The 22,659-nt window shown below is 63.2% G+C and overlaps 1 protein-coding gene across 4 annotated transcripts; it reads left to right on the plus strand.

Moving 5' to 3' along the window:
* The first annotated feature begins 1,739 nt into the window (after window positions 1-1,739).
* ZBTB4 (zinc finger and BTB domain containing 4) lies at window positions 1,740-22,485 on the plus strand. 4 transcript variants are annotated; one of them, XM_054015191.1, is made up of 4 exons: window positions 1,740-1,844; window positions 8,286-8,362; window positions 12,088-12,164; window positions 15,149-22,485. In XM_054015191.1, the coding sequence occupies exon 4, from the start codon at window positions 15,164-15,166 to the stop codon at window positions 18,752-18,754; it is 3,591 nt and encodes a 1,196-aa protein (XP_053871166.1). In that variant the 5' UTR covers window positions 1,740-1,844; window positions 8,286-8,362; window positions 12,088-12,164; window positions 15,149-15,163; the 3' UTR covers window positions 18,755-22,485. The 4 variants fall into 4 exon arrangements, with proteins under 4 accessions (XP_053871166.1, XP_053871167.1, XP_053871168.1 ...); XM_054015192.1 differs by lacking the exon at window positions 1,740-1,844 and adding an exon at window positions 4,823-5,007; XM_054015193.1 differs by lacking the exons at window positions 1,740-1,844; window positions 8,286-8,362 and adding an exon at window positions 10,042-10,203.
* Window positions 22,486-22,659: the final 174 nt, after the last annotated feature.

Consider the following 22,659-nt stretch of genomic DNA (forward strand, 5'->3'; position numbering starts at 1 on the left):
TGTGTGTGTGACGCAGGCGGTGTGTGTGTGTCGGGGTGTGTGTGTGTGTGTGTCGGGGTGTGTGTGTGTGTGTGACGCAGGCGGTGTGTGTGTGTCGGGGTGTGTCAGGGTGTGTGTGTGAGTGTGACACAGGCGGTGTGTGTGTGTGTGTCGGGTGTGTGTGTGTGTCGGGGGGCGTGTGTGACGCAGGCGGTGTGTGTGTGTCGGGGTGTGTGTGTGTGTGTCGGGGTGTGTGTGTGTGTGTGTGACACAGGCGGTGTGTGTGTGTGTGACGCAGGCGGTGTGGGTATTTGTCGGTGTGTGTGTGTGTGTGTGTGACACAGGCGGGGTGTGTGTGTGTCGGGGGTGTGTGTGTGTCGGGGGGCGTGTGTGACGCAGGCGGTGTGTGTGTGTGTCGGGGTGTGTGTGTGTGTGTCTCGGGGTGTGTTGTGTGTGTGTGTGTGACGCAGGCGGTGTGGGTATTTGTCGGGGTGTGTGTGTGTCAGGGTGTGTGTGTGTGTGACGCAGGCGGTGTGTGTGTGTGTGTGTGACGCAGGCGGTGTGTGTGTGTCGGGGTGTGTTGTGTGTGTGTGTGACGCAGGCGGTGTGTGTGTGTCGGGGTGTGTTGGGTGTGTGTGTGTGTGTGTGTCGGGGTGTGTTGTGTGTGTGTGTGTCGGGGTGTGTGTGTGTGTGTGTGTGACGCAGGCGGTGTGTGTGTGTCGGGGTGTGTTGTGTGTGTGTGTGACGCAGGCGGTGTGTGTGTGTCGGGGTGTGTTGTGTGTGTGTGTGACGCAGGCGGTGTGTGTGTGTCGGGGTGTGTGTGTGTGTGACGCAGGCGGTGTGTGTGTGTCGGGGTGTGTTGGGTGTGTGTGTGTCGGGGTGTGTGTGTGTGTGTGACGCAGGCGGTGTGTGTGTGTCGGGGTGTGTTGGGTGTGTTGTGTGTGTGTGTGACGCAGGCGGTGTGTGTGTGTCGGGGTGTGTTGGGTGTGTGTGTGACGCAGGCGGTGTGTCGGGGTGTGTGTGTGTGTGTGACGCAGGCGGTGTGTGTGTGTGTGTGTCGGGGTGTGTTGTGTGTGTGTGTGTGTGTGTGACGCAGGCGGTGTGTGTGTGTGTGTGTCGGGGTGTGTTGTGTGTGTGTGTGTGACGCAGGCGGTGTGTGTGTGTCGGGGTGTGTTGTGTGTGTGTGTGACGCAGGCGGTGTGTGTGTGTCGGGGTGTGTTGGGTGTGTGTGTGTGTGTGTGTCGGGGTGTGTTGTGTGTGTGTGTGTCGGGGTGTGTGTGTGTGTGTGTGTGTGATGCAGGCGGTGTGTGTGTGTCGGGGTGTGTTGTGTGTGTGTGTGACGCAGGCGGTGTGTGTGTGTCGGGGTGTGTGTGTGTGTGTGTGACGCAGGCGGTGTGTGTGTGTCGGGGTGTGTTGTGTGTGTGTGTGACGCAGGCGGTGTGTGTGTGTCGGGGTGTGTGTGTGTGTGTGACGCAGGCGGTGTGTGTGTGTCGGGGTGTGTTGTGTGTGTGTGTGTGACGCAGGCGGTGTGTGTGTGTCGGGGTGTGTTGTGTGTGTGTGTGTGTGACGCAGGCGGTGTGTGTGTGTCGGGGTGTGTTGGGTGTGTGTGTGTGTGTCGGGGTGTGTTGTGTGTGTGTGTGTGACGCAGGCGGTGTGTGTGTGTCGGGGTGTGTTGGGTGTGTGTGTGTGTGTCGGGGTGTGTTGTGTGTGTGTGTGTGACGCAGGCCGGGCTGGGAGCGGAGCGGGGCTCGGGGCGGGGCCGGGCCGGAGCGGAGCCTTCACACGCCAGCGCCGCGGCTGCCGCTGGGCGGGACGGGCCGGGGCGGCGCCTCCATCTTGGGCTGCAGCGGCCGCGGGGAGCCCAGGTACCGACCGGCCCCCCCGGGACCCCCCCGCGCCTCTCACCCCCCGCGGCCCCTCCGGCCCCCCCGCTCCCGGCCCCCCCCCGGAGCCCCCGCCGGCGTCACCCCCGCCCCCCCCCGCGCCCTCCCCACTTCCGTCCCCCCCGGGACCCCCTTCGGAGCCCCCCCGCCGCCGTCATCCCTGCCCCCCCCGCGCCCTCCCCACTTCCGTCCCCCCCCGGGACCCCCCTCGGAGCCTCCCCGCCGGCGTCACCCCCGCCCCCCCCGCGCCCTCCCCACTTCCGTCCCCCCCGGGACCCCCCTCGGAGCCCCCCCGCCGGCGTCATCCCTGCCCCCCCCGCGCCCTCCCCCGCGCCCTCCCCACTTCCGTCCCCCCCAGGGACCCCCCTCGGAGCCCCCCCGCCGGCGTCACCCCCGCACCCCCCCCCGCGCCTCTGGCCCCCCGCCGCTCCCTCGGAGCCCCCCCGCTCCCGTCACCCCCTTGACCCCCCCCGCGCCTCTCACCCCCCGGGACCCCCCCCCCACACGGACCCCCCACACCAGCCGGAGCCCCCCCGGGATCCCCCCCGCTCCTGTCACACCCCCTTGAGCCCCCGCTCCAGCCCCCCCCAGCGTCTGTCACTGCTCGGGACCCTCCCTTTTCCAGCCCCCCCTGCACACCCCCCTCCCCCCAGCACCCCCCCGTCTGCCCCCTCCTGCTCCTGCCACCCCTCCGCACCCCCCCAGTTCCCCTCACCCGCCCGGAACCCCCCCCATCCTCCTGCCTTGTTCCTCCTGGGACCCCGCCCCCGGCCTGACACTGTCATCCCCCCATCCCTCTGGTCCCCTTCCCCCCCTTGCCAGCGCAGGTAGGCCTGGGACCCCCCCAGCACCCTCCCATCTCCCCCGGGTCTCCCCAGTACCCCCTCCGGCCCGCAGGCCTCCCCCCAGCTACTCCCCACCCCAGGCTATGGGGGGGGCCCAAAGAGGTCACCAGTGTGTGTGTGGGGGGGTCCCTGAGCCATTCTCAGCTCCTTCCCCCGCGGGGAAAGTGGGGGGTACTGGGGGGTTGGCCAGGGCACTCAGGGAGCCCCCGGTAGGGGCAAGGGGGCGTCCAGGCGGTGGAGGGCAGGGTCCTGCTGGGGCTTGGGGGGTGTGTGTGTGGAGACCAGCGGGGGGGGAGGATCCAGACCACTGCCTCCCTCACACCACCAGTGCACCCCCCTGCCGCCCCCTTGCACCCCCCTGCTGCCCCGTTTGCTGTCACGCCCCTCTGCCCCCCCGTCACACCCCCCTCGTTGCTACCATCCCCTCCCCCTCCCCTGCTGTCACGCCCCCCACTGCCCTCTCCCCCTGCTGATGTCAAAGAGTTAAAAGTGCCCCCTCATACTGCCTCCTGCCACCCCTATTGCACCCACCCTAATGTAACCCCCCAACAACCCCTCCAAAACCCTACTGCCCTCACCCCTTCTAACTTCCTTGCTCCCCAATTCGCCCACGTACCTCCTCCCCCGGCCCTTCTGACCCCTCGTGGGCCCCGTTGTGCGCTGCCTCCACCCGTACCCCTCCACTGCACCTCTCCCATGTACCCCTGCGCCCCCACACCCTGCTGCAGCCCCTCCCTTGTACCCCCACCCTGACTGTACCCTCTGCGCCCCCACCCTCTGCTGTGACCCGTCCCTTGTACTCTCACCCCGACTGTACCCCCCGCGCCCCCACCCTCTGCTGCGACCCCTCCCTTGTACCCCCACCCCGACTATACCCCCGCGCCCCCATACCCTGCTGCAACCCCTCCTTAGTACCCCCACCCCAACTATACCCCCGTGCCCCCACCCTCTGCTGCGACCCCTCCCCTTGTACTCCCACCCCGACTGTACCCCCCGCGTCCCCATCCACTGCTGTGACCCCTCCCTTGTACCCCCACCCCGACTGTACCCCCCTGTGCCCCCACACCCTGGTGCAGCCCCTCCCTTGTACCCCCACCCCGACTGTACCTCCTGCACCCCCACATGCTGCTGCAACCCCTCCTTAGTACCCCCACCCTCTGCTGCAACCCCTCCCTTGTACCCCCACCTTGACTGTACCCCCTGTGCCCCCACACCCTGCTGCAACCCCTCCCTTGTACCCCCACCCCGACTGTACCCCCACGCCCCTACATGCTGCTGCGGCCCCTCCTTTGTACCCGCACCCCAACTGTACCTCCACGCCCTCACACCCTGCTGCGACCCCTCCTTTGTCCCCCCACCCTGACCGTACCCCCCGTGCCCCCACCTTCTGCTGCAACCCCTCCCTTGTACCCCACCCCGACTGTACCCCCTGTGCCCCACATGCTGCTGCAACCCTTCCTTTGTTCCCCCACCCCGACTGTACCCCCTGTGCCCCCACCCTCTGCTGCGACCCCTCCCTTGTACCCCCACCCCACTGTACCCCCCACATGACACACCTGGCACATAGGGTCATTTCCCTCCCCTCAGAAACACAGTCATTGCCTGCATCCCTCATGCCTCCTCACCCCGTAGCCTTTCCCCTCAACCCTCTACACCCTCACACCGCCCTTCACCTCATACACACCCCTCACCTCCCTACCGCCTTACCCTAACCGCTCACATGCCCTCCCTGCACATCCCCTTCCCCTATAGACACATCCTTCACCCACACATCTTTCACCCCTTACACACTCATATCACATACACCCCTTACCCACAACCCTTACTGCCCTACACCCTCATACATACCCCTCACACACACTGCTCATCACCCTACACCCCCTTCAGCTCACACATCCGCCTCACCACCCTATACCCCTCACATGTCCCCTTCGCTCCCTTACGCAGGCCCCTCACTGCCCTACCCCCCCCCACCCCACCCCACCCCATTGCCCTGTCACACGTCCCTCCAACACAAACACAACCGCACACCCCATGGTCCGTTACACCCCCTCCCCTCCGTGCACACTGCACTGCTGCTGTGAGGAGGAGGGGTGGAGGGTGGCTGCAGCCGGGGCCTGGTGTGGTTCTCCTTAAAAATTAATTAATGACAGGCCCTTGTGACTGCGTGTGTGTGAGAGTGCGTCGCCGTGTGTGTTTGTGCGTTGCTGGTCGTATGTATGACACACTGCCGTGTGTGTGTGCGGTGCTGCGTGTGTCTGGGTGGTACCATGGACGGGCATGCGGGTTCGGTGCCATGGGTGAGTGTGTGCGTGGGGTTGTGTGTGGTGTTTGTGTGTCTGTGCGGTGCTATGTGATTGTGTGTTTGTGCGGTGCTGCATGTGTGTGGGGTGTATGCTTGTGGGTCTGTGTGGCGCTGTGTGTGTGAAGTGCTTTTGTCTGTGTGGCGCTGTGTGTGTGTGTGTGGTATGCTTGTGGGTCTGTGCGGTGCTGCGTCTCTGTGTGGTGCTCTGTATGATTGTGTGTGCAGTGCTCTGTGTGTAGTGTTGGGTGCTCTGTGTGTGTAGTGCTGGGTGCTTGTGGGTCTGTGCGGTGCTGCGTGTGTGTGTGTAGTGCGTGAGTCTGTGAGGTGCTATGTGTGTGGTGCTTCTGTGTCTGTTCGGTGCTGCGCGTGTGTGGGGTGTGCTTGTGGGTCTGTGCGTGTGGTGCTGCGTACTTGTGTGTCGGCAGTGCCGGTGTGTGCGTGTCCGTGGGGTGTCAAGTGTGATTGAGTGTATGGAGGGCCGTGTGTGGTGCTGTGCGCTTGTGTGTCTGTTCGGTGCTGCGTGTGGGTGCGTCTGTGGGGTGCTGTGTGTGTGTGTGGGATGGGCAATGGAGGGGGCAAGTTTGTGTTTGTGCGCACTGGCTCGTGGGCCTCAGGGCCAGCGAATGGGGCCAGGAAGCAGGACGTGGAGGGGGTCCGGGTCTGGGGTGAGGACAAGGCCGAGGACCGGGGAGGAGTCCGGGGGGGTGACCAGGGCCTGGTCTGGGTGGGTGGGGATGGGCCAGAGGGTGCCAGGAGCTGCATGGGGGGTGGGGGATTGAAGAACAAGTGTGGGGGGGGTGTCTTATGGGACCGGTCTGGTGGGGGTGGCGTATGGGACTGGTGGGGTGGGGTATATGGCTCCAATCCGAGGAGCAGGGGCGTTTGGGCCTGTACGACTCCTACTCGCGCCCCCCCCCCCCAGTGTGCATGTGTGTGGGGGGTGTTCTTCGGAGGACAGGTGGGGTGTGCCCCTGTTTGTGTGGATGATATGTGGGGGCGGGGTGTCAGAGAGAAGGGGGTTGTCTCCCTTCCCCAGCACCCCCGGGTCAAGACATGGCTCCGGGCTGCTGGTGGCTGATCTGGGCAAGGCAAGCCGTGTGTGTGTGTGTGTGTGTCTCTTTTGTCCCTGGTCCCCTGGAGCCTTTCCGCCCCTTTGATCTGTCAGCCGCCCGCCTCTCTCCCTCAGTCCCTATGACTCAGGCCTCTTGCGTTTCCCGGAGGGAAAGGTCACTTCTCCACGGAAAACAGCAGCCGTGTAAATCCCGCCACTTGGGCCCCATTGTCGCCTGGATTCCTCCCGCCCCCCGGCGGCCCTGCCTGGCTCTGGGTGGGAGCCGTTGGGATAAACCCGGCCACAAATCCGAGAGACCCGCCACCATCTGCACTCGCTACCCAGCGGGCAGGTCAGGAGGAGCGGGAAGGGCTGGCGTTAAAAAGTCCGGGACAATGCCCTCTCGCCTGACACTGAGATGCGGCCAGCTCTGGGGCAGGGCGGCTGGTTACACAGGGACCCCTCGCCCGACTCTGAGATGCGGCCACCTCTGGGGTGGGGCGGCCGTTAATACAGGGACCCCTCGCCCGGCGCTGCAGCACCGGGCTCAGTGCTGACTGCTGGGGGGAGAGTGCCCCCTGCTGAGCCCCCCACCCCTCTCCCTGCAGCACCCTGGGTCTCCCATCCTCTTACTGATCCATCTGCTCACTGATTAATGGTGAGATCAGCCTGGATCCCCGGCCAGGGCCGGGGCGGCGGGCGGCCAAGAGAGAGGAGTTTAAGATATTCCAGATGTAAGGGATGGGGAATTGCAGACGGGTTTTGTTCAACATGTTTGAAATTCACCCCAGTGTGAGGCTGTCCTAGTGCAAAAACAGTTCAGTCGGCTAGTGAGTGCTCAGTCTGTGTCAGGCGCGCGTGTGTGTGTCTCCGGGGGGGGAGCATGTGTACGTGCGTGCAGGCTGCGCTTGTGAGCGTGTGTTCATGGATGCGCCTTTGTGTGTGTGTGTTTCTGCAGCGGATGTGAACGAGTATGGATTTGCGTGTGTACCGTGGGTGGGTTTGTGAATGAGTGTGCGTTTGTGGGTGTAGCATGGGCGTGTACAATGTGAGTGTGCATGTGCCGTGGGTGTGCTTGTGAGTGGCTGACAGGATAAGTGTGCCTTTGTACAGTGTGTAGGTGAACAGGTGTGCATTTGGGGATGTGTGAGAGTGAGGCTGTATTTGGGTGTGTACCATGTAAGGGTGTGTTGGTGAATGTGTGGCCTTGTTTGTACAATGGGCGTGCAAACAGGAGTATATTTGTGTAACAGTGGGTGTATTTGTCAGTGAGTGTATTTGTGTATGTAGAAAGTGACCGTGAGTGAATGAGTGTACCTATGTGTGTTTGTACGGTGTGCGTGTGAATAAGTGTGCATTTGTGTATTCAGTTGGTATGCTTGCAAGTAGGGTGAGTGTGTTTGCGAGTGTTTGTACAATGAATACGTTTGTGTGTGCATGTGATGGATGGGTGTGTGTTTGTCAGTGTCTGGTGTCTGGGTGTGTACACTACAGGTATGGATGCTTGTGAACATATGTTCTGATGGGCTGGTATGTACAGCGTAGGTATGTTGTTGTTTGTATGTGAAGTGTGTGTATGTGCAGGTGTAGAGCATAGGAATCAGTGTGTGTTTGTGTATTTGGAGTGTGTACGCAGTGTAGAGGTAATAGAGGAGTAGAGGTGTTGAGTGTCTGTGTATAGAGAGTATTAGGAAGTTTGTGTATGGTACGGGCCTACAAGGGTGTGTTTGTGAATTAGTGTGTGTCTGGTGTGTTGGTGAGGGATGTGCATGTTGCGTGTGTACAGCGGGTGAATCTGTTGTTGTGTGTGATGCCGCCGGAGTCTTACTGAACTGAACTGTGTCCGATTGTCCGTGTTTGGTATGCTGTATCCCATGTGTTTGTGTGACAACACGTTTGTGCCAACATCTCGGTGTGCGGTTGTGTACAGCATCAGTGGGTGTGGTGCTTGATATGGGTCTGTCAGTACTGTGTGTGTGCGCACGCGTGCGGTGTAGGGGTTGTCTGTTCTGGGTGTGAGTGTATTCGTGTGTGTGTGTGTGAGAGAGAGAGAGAGATTTGCAGTGTGTTTGTGTTTGTCCAGTGTGTTTGTGGGAGGTTGTCTGTACTGTGTGTGTGTGTGTGTGCATGTGTGTTTGTACAGTGTGTTTGATCACACCCCTCCTTTTAAAGGGGCATTTTGCTTGGAGAACATTTTTGTAGGGGCTGTTTCTTTAACGCAGATCCCAGCTGAATCACAAGGGTTGACATGGGAAGGGGCCTGGTGACATCACAGCCAGCTCAGCCAACGAGTATTCAGGTGAGCCGAGTGCATCCCCTCGCTTGCATCCTATTGGCTTGGGGTGTGCGTGATGCGGGTGTTGGGCTGTCAATATTCTGTACTGGCCAGGTTAAAGGTCTTTCCCCTGCCAAGACCTGGGTTCTGGGGCCATTACCACAGCAACAGCAGGTGACATCCTCATCCCCAGAGAGCAGGGCTCCTCCTGCTATTGGGGACGTCATAGGCTGTTGCCATGGGGACCGCCTGACCCAGCTCTCAGGTCTTGGCAGGTAGGTGAGGGAGGAAACAGATCTGTCAGTCGCTGTGGCTGGGGAGGGGGAGGGTAAGGGAAAAACAGCAGTTTGTGGTTTCTATGGCAATGCGTAGTTTTTGGTGAAGGGTTTTGTTCAGGGGTCCATTTGATTGAGTGCTGTTTTTTGCAGCGAGGGGTTGACATGGTCGGGAGGGATTTAAGGGCCCCAGATTTCCAGCACAGCTGTGACAGGGATGCTCCCGATGCTGTCAGACTGTACTCGGCATGTACACCTCAAATCCTGAGAGTGTATTCCTCGTGTCTGCCCCCAACGACGTCCGACTGTATTCCTCATACACACCCCAGTCACATCATTCTGTACCTGACACACACCCCAATTATGTCTGACTGTACCTGAATGTACACTCCTGTTACATCACGCTGTACCTGTGAGAGACAGACCGATTACATCAGACTGTACCTGACGCATACAGCACACTGTACTTGACACATACAACTCAGTCGTCAGATTGTACCTGACCCATCCACTCCAATTACGTGAGATTGTACCTGGCACCTATGCCCTAATTACATTACGTTATATCTAATGCATACACGCCAATTACTTGTGATGGTATTGTGACACACACACACGGACCAGTTAAAGCACGTTGTACCTCCATTTCTAGCTCTTGCTATTCTCACACACACACATCAAATACATCACGCCCTACCTGATGTGCATCCCAGAAACATCACAACCGTATGTAAAACTTACCCCCAGACCTATCTTGTGTCAAATGAAACACACAGCAACTTCATCAGACCGCACCTCGGGACCTGCCCCCCGGTTACATCAGAATGTAGCAGTGATACACCTTCCCCTATCTCTAAGTACTTCTGACGGTCCCCGGGACAAACATACACACCATTTGCATCAGACTGTAGGTGTGATACACCTTCTCCCCATCTTTGATTGTCCCTGACTGTATCAGGGGCACACACTCCCCACCCCCCCCATTACATCGGACTGTAGGTGTGATACACCTCCTCCCCATGTCTGATTAGCTTCGACTGTAAACAGCCTGGTTACCTCAGAGTGTACCTTTTCTTCCACTTGTGATTACCTCTGACTGTACCTAGAGAAACAACGCGCTCCCCCCCCCCCCCCCATTAATCAGCACGTAGCTGTGATATACCTCCCCACTGTCTCTTGATTAACTCCAACTGTAGCTTGGGGGGGAGACACCCCCCACCATTTATATCAGAGTGTAGCTGTGACACATCACCCACCTCAACCCTGATTATATCCGACTGTTCCCACCCCCCCCTTCTGAATTTTAATCCCGACATAGCCTGCGATACAGCTCCCCACCGTCTCCAATTAGCTCTGGCTGTATCTGGGACACGCACACCAGTTACGTCACGGTGTAGCTGGGCTACCCCTCCCCCCCCCGCTCCGGTCTCGGAGCCTGTACCACTGACACGCACCCGCCTCTCCGGTTTCTAACACGTATCCAGCTGCTCCGCCAGCCCGTGATCCATTTGCCTGGATTCGTTGCAACCTGCGGGTGCCGCTGGCCGATGACAGTGTGGCGGAAGGTTTTGTTTGGCTGCTGGGGATTTTGTGCGTGTGTGTGTGTGTGTGTGTGTCTCTGTCCGCCTGGCTGGGCCCCTCCAGCGTCAGGCCGCGTTGTTAATGTAACGCGACGGCTGCTCGGCCGAGATCCCAGGCTGTCTCCGGAAAGACGCGGGGATCGTTTATAATCCCCCAGCCCAGCCCACCCCACCCTCCCCACCACCGCAGTGTTTGCTTAGCCGGTGGGATGTTGGGAGCCCCACAGGAGGGGTGTGGGGGAGGCTCCCTTTGAATTCAGCCGGGAGCTGGAGCCGCCCCTTAATTAGTAACATGTTACCCACCATGTGACCTTGGTATGGGACTGGAAGCCAGGACGCCTGGGTTCTCTCCCCGGCTCTGGGAGGGGAATGGGGGCTGGTGGGTTAGAGCAGGGGGCTTGGGAGCCAGGACTCCTGGGGTCTCTCCCTGGCTCTGGGAGGGACGTGGGGGCTGGTGGTTAGATCAGGGGGGGCTGGGAGCCAGGACTCCTGGGGTCTCTCCTTGGCTCTGGGAGGGACGTGGGGGCTGGGGGTTAGAGCAGGGGGGCTGGGAGCCAGGACTCCTGGGTTCTTCTTTGAGTGATGTGCTCCGAAAAATCCCTTCCCTTCCGTGCCTCAGTTTCCCCACCTATAAAATTGGGCTGGCTGTCTTTCCTCCTCCCATGTGGGGGCTTCATTCGTTAATTCCCCTCTGAGACCAGCAGAAGGAAGGTGTCCCCTATAAATAAACCCGAGTAATTCACTGATCGCTGGGCCTGGGATCATCTCTTTGTCCTTTGTGTGTACAGCCCCTTGCGCAAAGGGGAGTCGGGTGACTGGGGCTCCCAGGTGCTGCCCCAAGGCAGTAATTAAGAACAGTATTAATCATAATTAATTCAATGTTCCTAGAGTCTCAATTACCCGATCCCCTATCAGTGTCCCATGTTAGGTCCCCCTTCGTCAGGGCCCATTCGTTCATAATTTTATGATTTAATTATCAGTCGTTTTTGGAGGCCGTGCGCCCTGGGTACTAGACACGTGAGCCAGGGATAGAACCCAGGAGTCCTGTCGCTGGCCAAGTCGCTTTCCCCGTGCTGTGCCTCAGTTTCCCCCTGTTTAACATGGTGCTCTCTTTCCAACGTTTAACCGCCGGAAGATGCGCAAAGTCGTCAGCTCAGGGAAATCTCCGCAGGGCAGTGAAAGACGGAGGCAGCTGGGTTTTAACCGGCAGGTGGCGGGGCCTAGTGGGTAGAGCACGGGGCTGGGGTTCTGGACGACCTGTATTCCCTGTATTTTTCGGAAGGAGGAGGGGGGAAATTCACTGCCAAAAAACTTCGCCCGGGTGGGGCAACTGGGAGCGGCAAATGCGGAGGTTTGGGCTAGGAAGAGACGGATCATCGAATCCAGGCCCCTCTTGTCCGGGAAACCCTGATCCTGCTTCATCCTTGCGCTCAACCTCGCATGTGTAAACCCCCCGGATTAGCTTCGTAATGGAGGGATTTTAAACCTGGGCCTTGGTGTATAATTATTTTTTGTTCTGGGATCTGGGCCCGTAGCTGGGTCCCTTTCCCCAGCGTTTTCTCTCCCAGTGACGAAAGCTTTGAAGCTGGGGCTTTAATAGAAAATGAAAACCACCCAATTGGGTCTGCGCCTCCCGGCGCCGGGCCCAGACTTGCTGCTTTGGACACCCCCAGAGCAGGATGCAATGAGAGTGACAGGTGTACGTTACCCCCCACACAATCAGTCACACTGCTACCCGGGTTTACAGTGAGGGGAAACTGAGGCACGGGGGGGGAAGAGATGAGATTCACCCAGGGACAAAAAGTGAGTCAGGAATAGAACCCAGGAGTCCTGGCTCCCAGCCCCCCGCTCCTGCAGTGGGTCTCAGCACCTAACCCTTGGCATCTCCCCACAGTGGATCCTGTCTGGGGAGAGGCAGAGCGGAGGAGCCGTGGGGCAGGAAGACGTAGTCGATGAGGGCACCTCCCACAGGTAAGGGGCAATTCACCCCGGCTTAGACTCCTCGGCCCGGGTCTCCATGGCAACGCCGGCTGCATCTAGGCCCCCTCGTGTTTTGTTCTAGACCCAGTTGCCCAGGTCTCCATGGTAACACGTGCCTGTGGTTTGGCCCAGGAGGGATGTGTCCTCGGTGGGTGCAGGGGTGGGGTAAATTTCTGCCCCCCCCCCCCCCCCCGCACGTCCCAGAGCCTCCCGCCCCCTCTAGGGGGCGCCAGCTCCCACCAGGCCCCTGGGCGGGGACTGGCTGGCTCTTTTAGAATGGAGGACCCAGCTGATCTCCAGTCCCTCTTCAATTCTCGCCCCCAGTTTTGGGGACTCTATTCCTTGGGGACCATGGGAAGGGGAGATCTGGGTACCAGCCTGGATAGATCCCGGATCCATGGGAAGGGGAAGGTGGGATGAGGGGATGGGCAGGGGAAGGAGGGATGAGGTGGAGGAGAGGAGGCTGAGGGGACAGGCAGAAGAAGGAGGGATGAGAAGGAGGAGGGGACGGGCAGGGGATGGAGGGATGAGAAGGAGGGATGAGGAGAGGCTGAGCGGACGGACAGAAGAAGGAGGGATGAGGGGGGGAAGGGGAAGGAGGGATGAGGAGGCTGAGGGGATGGGCAGAGGAAGGAGGGATGAGGAGGGGAATGAGGGGGTGGGCAGAGGAAGGAGGGATGAGAAGGGGGGATAAGCAGGGGATGAAGGGATGAGGAGGAGGAGGCTGAGGGGATGGGCAGAGGAAGGAGGGATGAGCAGGGGATGAAGGGATGAGAAGGAGGAGGAGGCTGAGGGGATGGGCAGAGGAAGGAGGGATGAGAAGGGGGATGAGCAGGGGATGAAGGGATGAGAAGGAGGAGGAGGCTGAGGGGATGGACAGAGGAAGGAGGGATGAGAAGGGGGATGAGCAGGGGATGAAGGGATGAGAAGGAGGAGGAGGCTGAGGGGATGGACAGAGGAAGGAGGGATGAGAAGGGGGGATGAGCAGGGGATGAAGGGATGAGAAGGAGGAGGAGGAGGCTGAGGGGATGGACAGAGGAAGGAGGGATGAGAAGGGGGGATGAGCAGGGGATGAAGGGATGAGGAGGAGGCTGAGGGGATGGGCAGAGGAAGGAGGGATGAGAAGGGGGATGAGCAGGGGATGAAGGGATGAGAAGGAGGAGGAGGCTGAGGGGATGGGCAGAGGAAGGAGGGATGAGAAGGGGGATGAGCAGGGGATGAAGGGATGAGAAGGAGGAGGAGGCTGAGGGGATGGACAGAGGAAGGAGGGATGAGAAGGGGGATGAGCAGGGGATGAAGGGATGAGAAGGAGGAGGAGGCTGAGGGGATGGACAGAGGAAGGAGGGATGAGAAGGGGGATGAGCAGGGGATGAAGGGATGAGAAGGAGGAGGAGGCTGAGGGGATGGACAGAGGAAGGAGGGATGAGAAGGGGGGATGAGCAGGGGATGAAGGGATGAGAAGGAGGAGGAGGAGGCTGAGGGGATGGACAGAGGAAGGAGGGATGAGAAGGGGGGATGAGCAGGGGATGAAGGGATGAGGAGGAGGCTGAGGGGATGGGCAGAGGAAGGAGGGATGAGAAGGGGGATGAGCAGGGGATGAAGGGATGAGAAGGAGGAGGAGGCTGAGGGGATGGGCAGAGGAAGGAGGGATGAGAAGGGGGATGAGCAGGGGATGAAGGGATGAGAAGGAGGAGGAGGCTGAGGGGATGGGCAGAGGAAGGAGGGATGAGAAGCAGGGGAATGAGGAATGAGGGGGTGGCAGAGGAAGGAGGGATGAGGAGGAGGAGGCGGCGGGTGAAGGAGGGATGAGGAGGCTAAGGGGATGGGCAGAGGAAGGAGGGATGAGGAGGAGGGGAAGGAGGGATTAGGGGACAGGCAGTGGATGGAGGGAGGAGAAAGAGGAGGGATGAGGGGACAGGCAGAGGAAGGAGGGATGAGGGGACAGGCAGAGGGGGGAGGAGGAGGAGGCGGCGGCTGAGGGGACGAGGCGGCTCTGGGCCAGGCAGGCAGGAGCCGGCTGGCTGACTGACTCCCAGGCCCCAGCCTGCCCTGCCCTTTCCCTGACCCTGTCCTGGCCCGTCCCCGTCCCCACCCGCCCTCTGGCCGGAGGTGGGGCTGGGCACGGCCGGTGCCAGGCTGGCGCAGGTGGCCCCAGGGGCTGGTCGTGTGCCCGGGGGCGGGGCGGGAAGCGGCCGAGCCGGCAGTGGGGCCGGGCCAGCTCCTTTGCTAATCGCAGCTGGCACCGGCCCCCGCTTCCCTCAGCCATTTTAGCTGCCAGCTGGGAATCCCTGTGCAAAATGGCTCCCGCCTGGAGGGAGGAGTGGCCCCGAGCCAGCGGGCACGGCCACGGGCCACCCCCCCGGCCTGGCCCAGCCCCTCCGACGGGCACCTGCACCTCTGGCCCGGGCCCACAGATGCCAACCCCAGCATCTGGCCTGGCCCCACAGACTCCAGACCGCACCCCCAGCTCGGCCTGACTGACGCCAACCGCGGCCTGGTCTGACCGGCACCGCCCCGCACCCCCAGCCCGACCTGACCCTCGCTGACCCAGGTCCCCAACCCGGCCTGACCCACGCCAACCGGCACCCCCAGCTCAGCCCGACCAACACCAGCCACGGCCTGCGGCCTGGCCCAACTGACGCCCATTGCGGCTTGAGCCGACCGGCACCGTCCTGCACCCCCAGCCCCGCCTGACCCCCCGGCTCCATCCACACCGGCCTGTGATCCAGCCTGACCCACACCGACCTCTGGCCCACGCCCCTGCCTCACTGACGTCAAATCCAGCTCCACTGACGTGCACCCGGCCTCCCCGACCCACGGCACCCCGCCTCCCCAACGCCGAGCCCTGCAACTGTAACTACTAACTCCCACCCCTCTCCCAGAGCCGGGGAGAGAACCCAGGAATCCTGGCTCCCAGCGCCCCCTGCTCTAACTACTAGCCCCCGCTCTCCTCACGCCTGTCTCTCCCTCCCCAGCTCTGTGGCCGCGCCATGGCTCCGGTGCTGGAGCTCTCGGACGCCGCTCACTCCCGCTGCCTGCTGGTGGAGCTGAATGAGCAGCGGCTGCGGGGCCACTTCTGCGACGTCACCATCATCGCCGAAGACACCAAGTTCCCGGCCCACAGGAACGTGCTGGCGGCCTGCAGCCCGTACTTCAAGGCGGTGCTGTCAGAGGAGCCGGCCGGCCACCAGCCGGCCCAGGTGCTGGAGCTGCCCGACATCCAAGCCGGGGTCTTCTCTGACATCCTCAACTTCATCTACCGGTCTCGCCTCTCGGTGCCCAGCCCGGCCGCCGCCCGGCAGATTGGAGCCGCCGGCCGCCGCCTGGGCATCTCCTGGCTGGAGAACCTGGACCCCGCCGCTCAGGCCAAGGAGATGAGCGAGCCCTGGAGCCCCGAGGCCGCCGGAGACACCTCGGCCTCCTCCCCGAGATCCTGCGCCTCCCCCGTGGACCTGACCTGCCCATCGCGGCCGGCCGCCAGCCCCGTCTGCCTCCAGGAGCCGGCCCGGCCACCCAGCCCGCAGCGGGAGGCGGATAACGAAACCGAGACGGCAAAGATCCTCTACGCCCTAAGCACGGCGCCAGCCGAGCCGGGCGCCCCGGACTGGGAGCAGGAGCGTGGCGCTGCAGAACTGCCCGCCGCCGGGGGCGAGCCGGCGCCGTCTTCTTCCTCGCCGGCAGGCAGCGCCTTCCGCTGCGGGCTCTGCAGCCGCTCCTTCGCCACGCCGGCCGCCCTGAGCCTCCACCTGAAACTGCATCGGAGCCGGCGCTCCCTCTCCTGTCGCCACTGCGGCAAGAGCTTCATCCACGTCAAGCGGCTGCAGACGCATGAGGTACTCTGCAAGGAGGCCGGCGAGGAAGAGGAGGCGGCGGCGGTGGGCGGCTCAGCGGTGGCGGGCGGCTCGGAGGCGGCGGCCCCAGCGGCGCCCCTTCCTCCCGCCGCACCGGCGCTGCCCAAACCGGCATCTTCCAAGAAAGGCCTGCTCTTCCGCCACCGGGCCCTGCAGCGGCTGGAGTACATCCCGGAGCAGGATCACTTCGTCAAGGTGGTGGACGGGCATGTCATCTACTTCTGCACCGTCTGCGAGCGCTCCTACATGACCCTCTCCAGCCTCAAGCGCCACTCCAACGTTCACTCCTGGCGGCGTAAGTACCCCTGCCGCTACTGCGACAAAGTCTTCGCCCTGGCTGAGTACCGGACGAAGCACGAGGTGTGGCACACCGGCGAGCGCCGCTACCAGTGCATCTTCTGCTGGGAGACGTTCGTCACCTACTACAACCTGAAGACCCACCAGAAGGCCTTCCACGGCATCAACCCGGGACTCATCTCCTCCGAGAAGACGCCCAATGGGGGCTACAAGCCGCGGCTCAACGCCCTCAAGCTCTACCGCCTCTTGCCCATGCGCTCCCAGAAGCGACCCTACAAGACGTATAGCCCGGGGCTGCTGCCGGAGGGCCTGCTGCTGCCCCCGCAGCCCCTCCCTGTGGCGCTGGGCGAGGGGGACCCTGCGGCCGGCCCTGGTGGGGAGGCGGGGCCCGGCTTCGCATCTGCCAACACTTTGGAGGCGCCGGAGGCCGAGCGGTTCCTCCTGCCAGCGCCGGCCGAGCGGCACGAGACGGGGCCGCCCCCGTTCCTGGCAGAGGAGGCGCGGCGGGCGCCGGCGGATGGTGAGGCCCCGTCGGTCATCGCCTACGGCCACCCGGCCGCCTCGGTCATCGTGCACAGCACCTCGGTGGGAGGCGGGGGCGGCCAGGCATCCTCGGTCATCACCTACAACAGCACGCCCGCCGCCCCCCGCCCCACCCCGGCTGAGCCCCTCAAAAAGCAAGTGCTGAAGGAGTACATCCAAGCCCAGAAGGCGGCCGAGCAGGCGGCGGAGGAGGCAGGCGGCGGGGAGCCGCCAAAACCCCGCAGCCTGCGGCCCGGCCGCACCATGACCTACATGGCCAAGCCGGCCTACGTGGGCGCCGCCTCAGAGAGCCGCAGCGCCCCGCTGTGCCAGATCACTGTGCGCATCGGCGAAGAGGCCATTGTCAAGCGGCGCATCTCCGAGACCGACCTGATGCTGGACAAGAGCCCGAGGGGCCCCAAGCGTTTCGATTTCGGGCCGGCCGAGAAAGCAGCTCCCGGCAAACGGGCCGGCAGCTCCTATGCCCACAACGAGAGCGGCGAGGAAGAGAGCGACCGGGACGCTGAAGACCAGCTCTGGCGTCCGTACTACACCTACAAGCCCAAGCGGAAGGCCTGTGGCTCCGGCGGGGCTGGCTCCGGCATCCCCAAGGTGAAGCGGTCTTCCCGGTGGCGCCGCAAGCTGCGTTCCCTGCGCTGGATGAAGCGGGCGGAGGAGGAGGAGGAAAGGGAGGAGCCCAGCCCGGCGCCCACCCGCGCCTCGCCAAGTCCCGGCGGCTCCGACGCCCCGGCGCCCGAACCGGCGCACAAGGCTGGGCGCGGCAGCGCCGACTGGAAACACGAGTGCGGTGCCTGCGGCAAGTTCTTCTCGGCGCTGAAGAAGCTGCGGAAACACGAGCGGGTGCACGGGCGGCCGGGCAAGGACGATCCGGCGCCAGCGCCGGCCCACCGGGTGGGCCGCAAGCCCTCGGTCAAATTCACCTGCGCCCACTGCGCCAAGGTCTGCAAGACCGCGGCGGCCCTGAGCCGGCACATGAAGCGGCACGAGGGGGAAAGCCGAGAGCCTGGCCCGGCCGCCCTGACCACCGTCATCGCCTATTCCAAAAAGCCGGAGGAGCCGGAGCCGGCGCTGGCGGCCGTCAAGGAGGAAATCACGCAGGAGATGCAGGTCTCTTCATCCAGCGGGGAGCCGCCGGCAGCGGAGGCCAGCCAGGCCTGCACCGCCGGCCAGCCGGCCATGCCAGAGAGTCAGGGGGCAGCGCCGCCCCGGGAGGAAGAGGTGATGCCGCCGGAGACGGGCGGGCCGCAGGAGGCGGCTGCCCCGCTAGCCGAAGCCACCACCAGCTGTATCGAGCTGGCCCCAGCGCCGCCCGCCCCCCAGGCTGCCCTCTCCTTGCAAGATCCCGTCATCTCGCACACCAGCCCGGCCCCGGCGCCGCACGAGGAGGAGGAGGCGGTGGGTGGCTACCCAGAGAGGTACCCGGTGCAGGAGTACCCCCTGCCCCTACTGGCGCCCGGGGGCTGCCGGATCCGGAAGGAGGCAGAAGACAAGCCCGCGTTCCTCGCCTACCCCAGCCCTCTCCCTTTCAATGCCGTGGGCAAGGCCGGGGCCGGCGAAGGGGAGGGCAAGGTGAGCTTCTACCCCGACCCCTACCCGCTCATGTACGGGCACCAGCTGCTGGCCGCCTACCCGTACAACTTCACCAACCTGGCCGCCCTGCCTGTGGCGCTGAACATGGTCCTGCCGGACGACAAGGGTCAGCCCCTCCCTTTCCTGCCCAGCGTCTTCGGTTACTCGGTCAACCCGTGCCGGAACGAGGCCCAGGACGGGGCTGGTGCCGGGGCCCACGGGGCCGGCAGCGGGGCGGGGGGCGGGGCGGCCCTGCCCCGGGGGGTGGTCCGCGGGGAGCCCCCGGCCCCCGAGCGCCTGAAGAAGGGAAATTTCCTGTGAGTGGCAAGGGGGCAGGTGCCCGAGCTGGGCTAGGCTCTGGGGTGGGGGAGGGGGGGTGATGCTGGAGGGGGTGCTGGTGTTGCAATGTGGGACGGGGGGGCATGGCCCAGCAGGGGAGGCACCCGGCGCCGAGGGGCGCTGGAGCTGTGTGCCCCCCCCCCCCCGAAGTGTGAGATAAGGACCGGGGGGGGGGGATCCTGGAGCTAGGCTGTGAGCTGTCACTCCAGATGGATCAGCCCCCCCTCCAACTCTCCCCCCCCTTCAGTGACTCCTGGGGACCCCCCCTCCCCACGGTCCTTAGGACCCCTTTCCCCTCGCAGTCCCCCGCCCCTGACCCCCAGGCCTTGCAGCTGGCAGATGTGGGGTGGAGGGGGGTTGTTACCCCAAGGGAGGGGCTATAGAGAGGGACCAATATGTGGGAGATGGGGGAGCCCTATGTACCCCGCCAAAGAGTAAGGAGGTGGTTTAGGGGTGGGGGATCCCAGCTGTGAGGGGGGGCACTACAGTGCCCCCCGACCCAGAATGCACTGCAAATCCCCCCCCCCCCACGCACCGGCTCCAGCAGTGTTCCAGCAGGGGGCGCTAATACTCCAGCAGGGACCTGCCCCGGGCTCCCCTCCCCACACTGCTGTCCTCAGCTTCCTGCCCTGGGTACCCCCCAATCCCATGCCCAGTACCCCATGCACCCCCATTCCCCTGTCCTGGTACCCCATGCACCCTCCATTCCCTTGCCCCAGGCACCCTCCCCACCCCCTGCTGTCCTCAGCTTCCTGTCCTGGGCACCCTCCATTCCCCTGCCCTGGGCACCCCCCCATGCCCTCCCACGCCCATCCTCCTCCCCAGGCCCCCCCCCCGCGCTCCCAGCCCTGGCGGGGCGCCAGGCTCAGCGGGTGACGCTGCGTTTTGGAGCTGCGACCGGCTGACTCACTTTTTCCTTTCGGGGCCGGGAACCCAGCTCCAGCCCTTCCAGAAACTTCCCTGGTCCCCCCGCCCCCCTGGCCTCTCCCAGCAGGGGGCCCTGTCACCCGACCCCCCACAGATCTTCCCTGGGGGAAGATCGGGGGGGTTCCCATTTGCACTAGTCATTTTCTGTTTTGGGCCACTGACCCCCCCCCCCCCCCGACTGCACTAGCACCTCCCCTGATTACAGCCCCCGTCTTTCTCCATCACCCCCTTCCTTCACCTCTGGGACCCCCCCCTTGTAGGAATTGGGACCCTGGAGCTGGCTCTGAGGTGCCAGTTCCGCCCCCCCCCCCCCCGCTGGCAAGGCGGGGGGTGGTGGTATAGGAAAAAGGGGGGTATCCCCCTAAAAAGAGACCCCTAATAAATGACTGTGGTTCAAAGGACTCCAAAAGTGGGGGGGCTCTGCAGTGAGCCCCCCGGCCCACCCAGCCCCCCACGATCCCTCCCCACACCGGCCCCCCTAAAATCCACTCCTCTGCCCCCCGCAAACTGCTTCCCTGCCCGTGTCCCTAAAATCCCCCTGTCCGCTTCCCCTGCCTGTGCACCCCAAATCCTGCCCCTCTACTATCCAGCTGCACTGTCACTCCAATCCATCTGGCCCCCCCATGTACCCTCTGCGCCCTGAAACCAGCACATTTTAAACCATCCAATCTCTGTAGCGGGTTGCATTACAGATCTTTGGGGGGACCTGTCACCCCTTATTCTGCAGATCTTGCCCCTCCAATTGCCAGCTCCCCATCCTCCCCTTTTGGGGGGACCCCATGCACCCCCCCATTCCCCTGTGCTGGTTTCCCCATGCACCCCCATGGGGGGGGACATGGGGAGGGGGGTCTGCACCCCTTTGACCCTTGACATCTGGGTCATGAAGGACTTGTGCTGTGCAGGGGGGTGGGTTGTGCCGCTCCCAGAATCCTTTGTTGCCCCAGGAGGAGAGTGGGTCAGATTTGGGGGAGCAAAGGGGTGTGTGGATTTCCCTGGGGGATTGAGGGGGTGGGAATCTGGGGTTTGGCCCATTTATACACCCCGGTAGCTGGGAGGGGGATGATCTCCCTTGCTCAACCTGTGGGGAGGGGCTAAGGAGGAAATGGGGACAGCCCCCCCAACCTTGCCCCCAAACCAACCCCTAAACTCCCTCGCCCCCAAACTCGCCCATGACCCCTATGGGGCTGGGGAGGGGAACAGAGAATCCCCCCCCCCCCCCAATTCCAGGGATGCGGGGGGCGAGGTCTCTATCACTTACCCCCCGCCGCCCTAGCTTTCCAGCCAGCAGGGGGCACTGCTGGGCATGGAGCTTTGATCTCCCTGAGGGCCTTCCCAGGCCGCCTGATACCCCCCACAGTAGTGGGCGTGCTGCGGGGCTGCAGGGAAATGCTCCCCGCTCTGCTGCGGCGCGGCAATGCTCCCCGCTCTGCTGCGCCGCGTAGCGACGGGCGATGGACCCCGCTCTGCTGCGCCGCGTAGCGACGGGCGATGGATCCCGCTCTGCTGCGGCGCCGCACTGCGACGGGCGATGGACCCTGCTCTGCTGCGCTGCGTAGCGACGGGCGATGGATCCCGCTCTGCTTCGGCGCGGCGCCGCACTGCGACGGGCGATGGACCCCGCTCTGCTGCGGCGCGGCGCCGCACTGCGACGGGCGATGGACCCCGCTCTGCTGCGCTGCGTAGCGACGGGCGATGCTCCCCGCTCTGCTGCGGCCCGGCGACGCGTAGCGACGGGCGATGCTCCCCGCTCTGCTGCGGCCCGGCGACGCGTAGCGACGGGCGATGCTCCCCGCTCTGCTGCGGCCCGGCGACGCACTGCGACGGGCGATGCTCCCCGCTCTGCTGCGGCCCGGCGACGCACTGCGACGGGCGATGCTCCCCGCTCTGCTGCGGCCCGGCGACGCACTGCGACGGGCGATGCTCCCTGCTCTGCTGCGGCCCAGCCATGCAATTTCCAGCGCTCCCCGCTGTGGCACAAGCCTCACCCAGCAGCTCCCCGTCGCTCCCGGTTCCTGCAATAAAACGAGCATTCCTCCCTCTCCTGCAATACTTCGGTGCAGCGTGGTGCACATTCCAGCCACACACACCCCCCGGCTGCATTCCACCCTGCGGCCCGCCGCTGTAGGGCGAGGACCATTGCAACCCCCCCACCCCACCCGCCCCAGCCACCTCTTCTGGCTGGCAGGGAGAATCGCGCACACATGCGTCCGCTGCATCGCAATGACCTTCCCACCCCTCTGCTTGCTGGGCTGTGCCCGAGGAGGGCACTGGTTGGGGTATTAGCAGAGCGCACCAAAGGCATTCTGGGCACCTGTTCCGCTCCCCCCCCCCAAGCTGCAGTGGGGGGCAGGGGGGATCGCAGGGGATCGGGGGCAGGGGAGGGCAGTCACTGATTTGTACATAGCTGTCCGTCTCCGCGACCTCTTTTGCACTTTCGTCACTGAGTCCTCAGTGAGCGTCGAGCATCGCTACCGAATGTACCTTCGTCTTTCTGTTCTAGATTGCACCTCTCCTTAGTTTTACGGCACTTTAGAGCTCTAACGAAATGGTTTAACCCCCCCCTCCACCAATCAAAGAAACAAAGGAGAAAAAAAAAAAAAAACACCAACAACAACCTGGTAAAATGTTTCCGAAAACCCACCTTCCAGCCGCTTCGATCCTGGTCTCTCTGTTCCAACCGTGACTGTGTGGACGACCCGTAGAGAACAAGCCAATATTTATCTTTCTGCATCTCTGTGTGTAACTATAATAACTTCTCCGAAATAAAAAGACGACTATACGCTCAACCCCAACTCTCGATCTGGCGCTGAGATGCGGCCACCTGTGGGGTGGGGTGGCTGGTTATCCAGGGACCCCTTCCCTGGTGCTGAGATGCAGCCACCTCTGGGGCGGGGCAGCTGGTGACACCGGGAACCCTTGCCCGGTGCTGAGATGTGGCAATTTCTGGGGCGGGGTGGCTG

This window comes from Malaclemys terrapin, unplaced genomic scaffold (genome assembly GCF_027887155.1).
Source record: "Malaclemys terrapin pileata isolate rMalTer1 unplaced genomic scaffold, rMalTer1.hap1 scaffold_84, whole genome shotgun sequence".
Classification (NCBI taxonomy): domain Eukaryota; kingdom Metazoa; phylum Chordata; order Testudines; family Emydidae; genus Malaclemys; species Malaclemys terrapin.

Bases quoted from the DNA above. Each gene is read 5' to 3' on its own strand.
- ZBTB4 (XM_054015191.1), top strand. From the start codon at position 15,164: ATGGCTCCGGTGCTGGAGCTCTCGGACGCCGCTCACTCCCGCTGCCTG.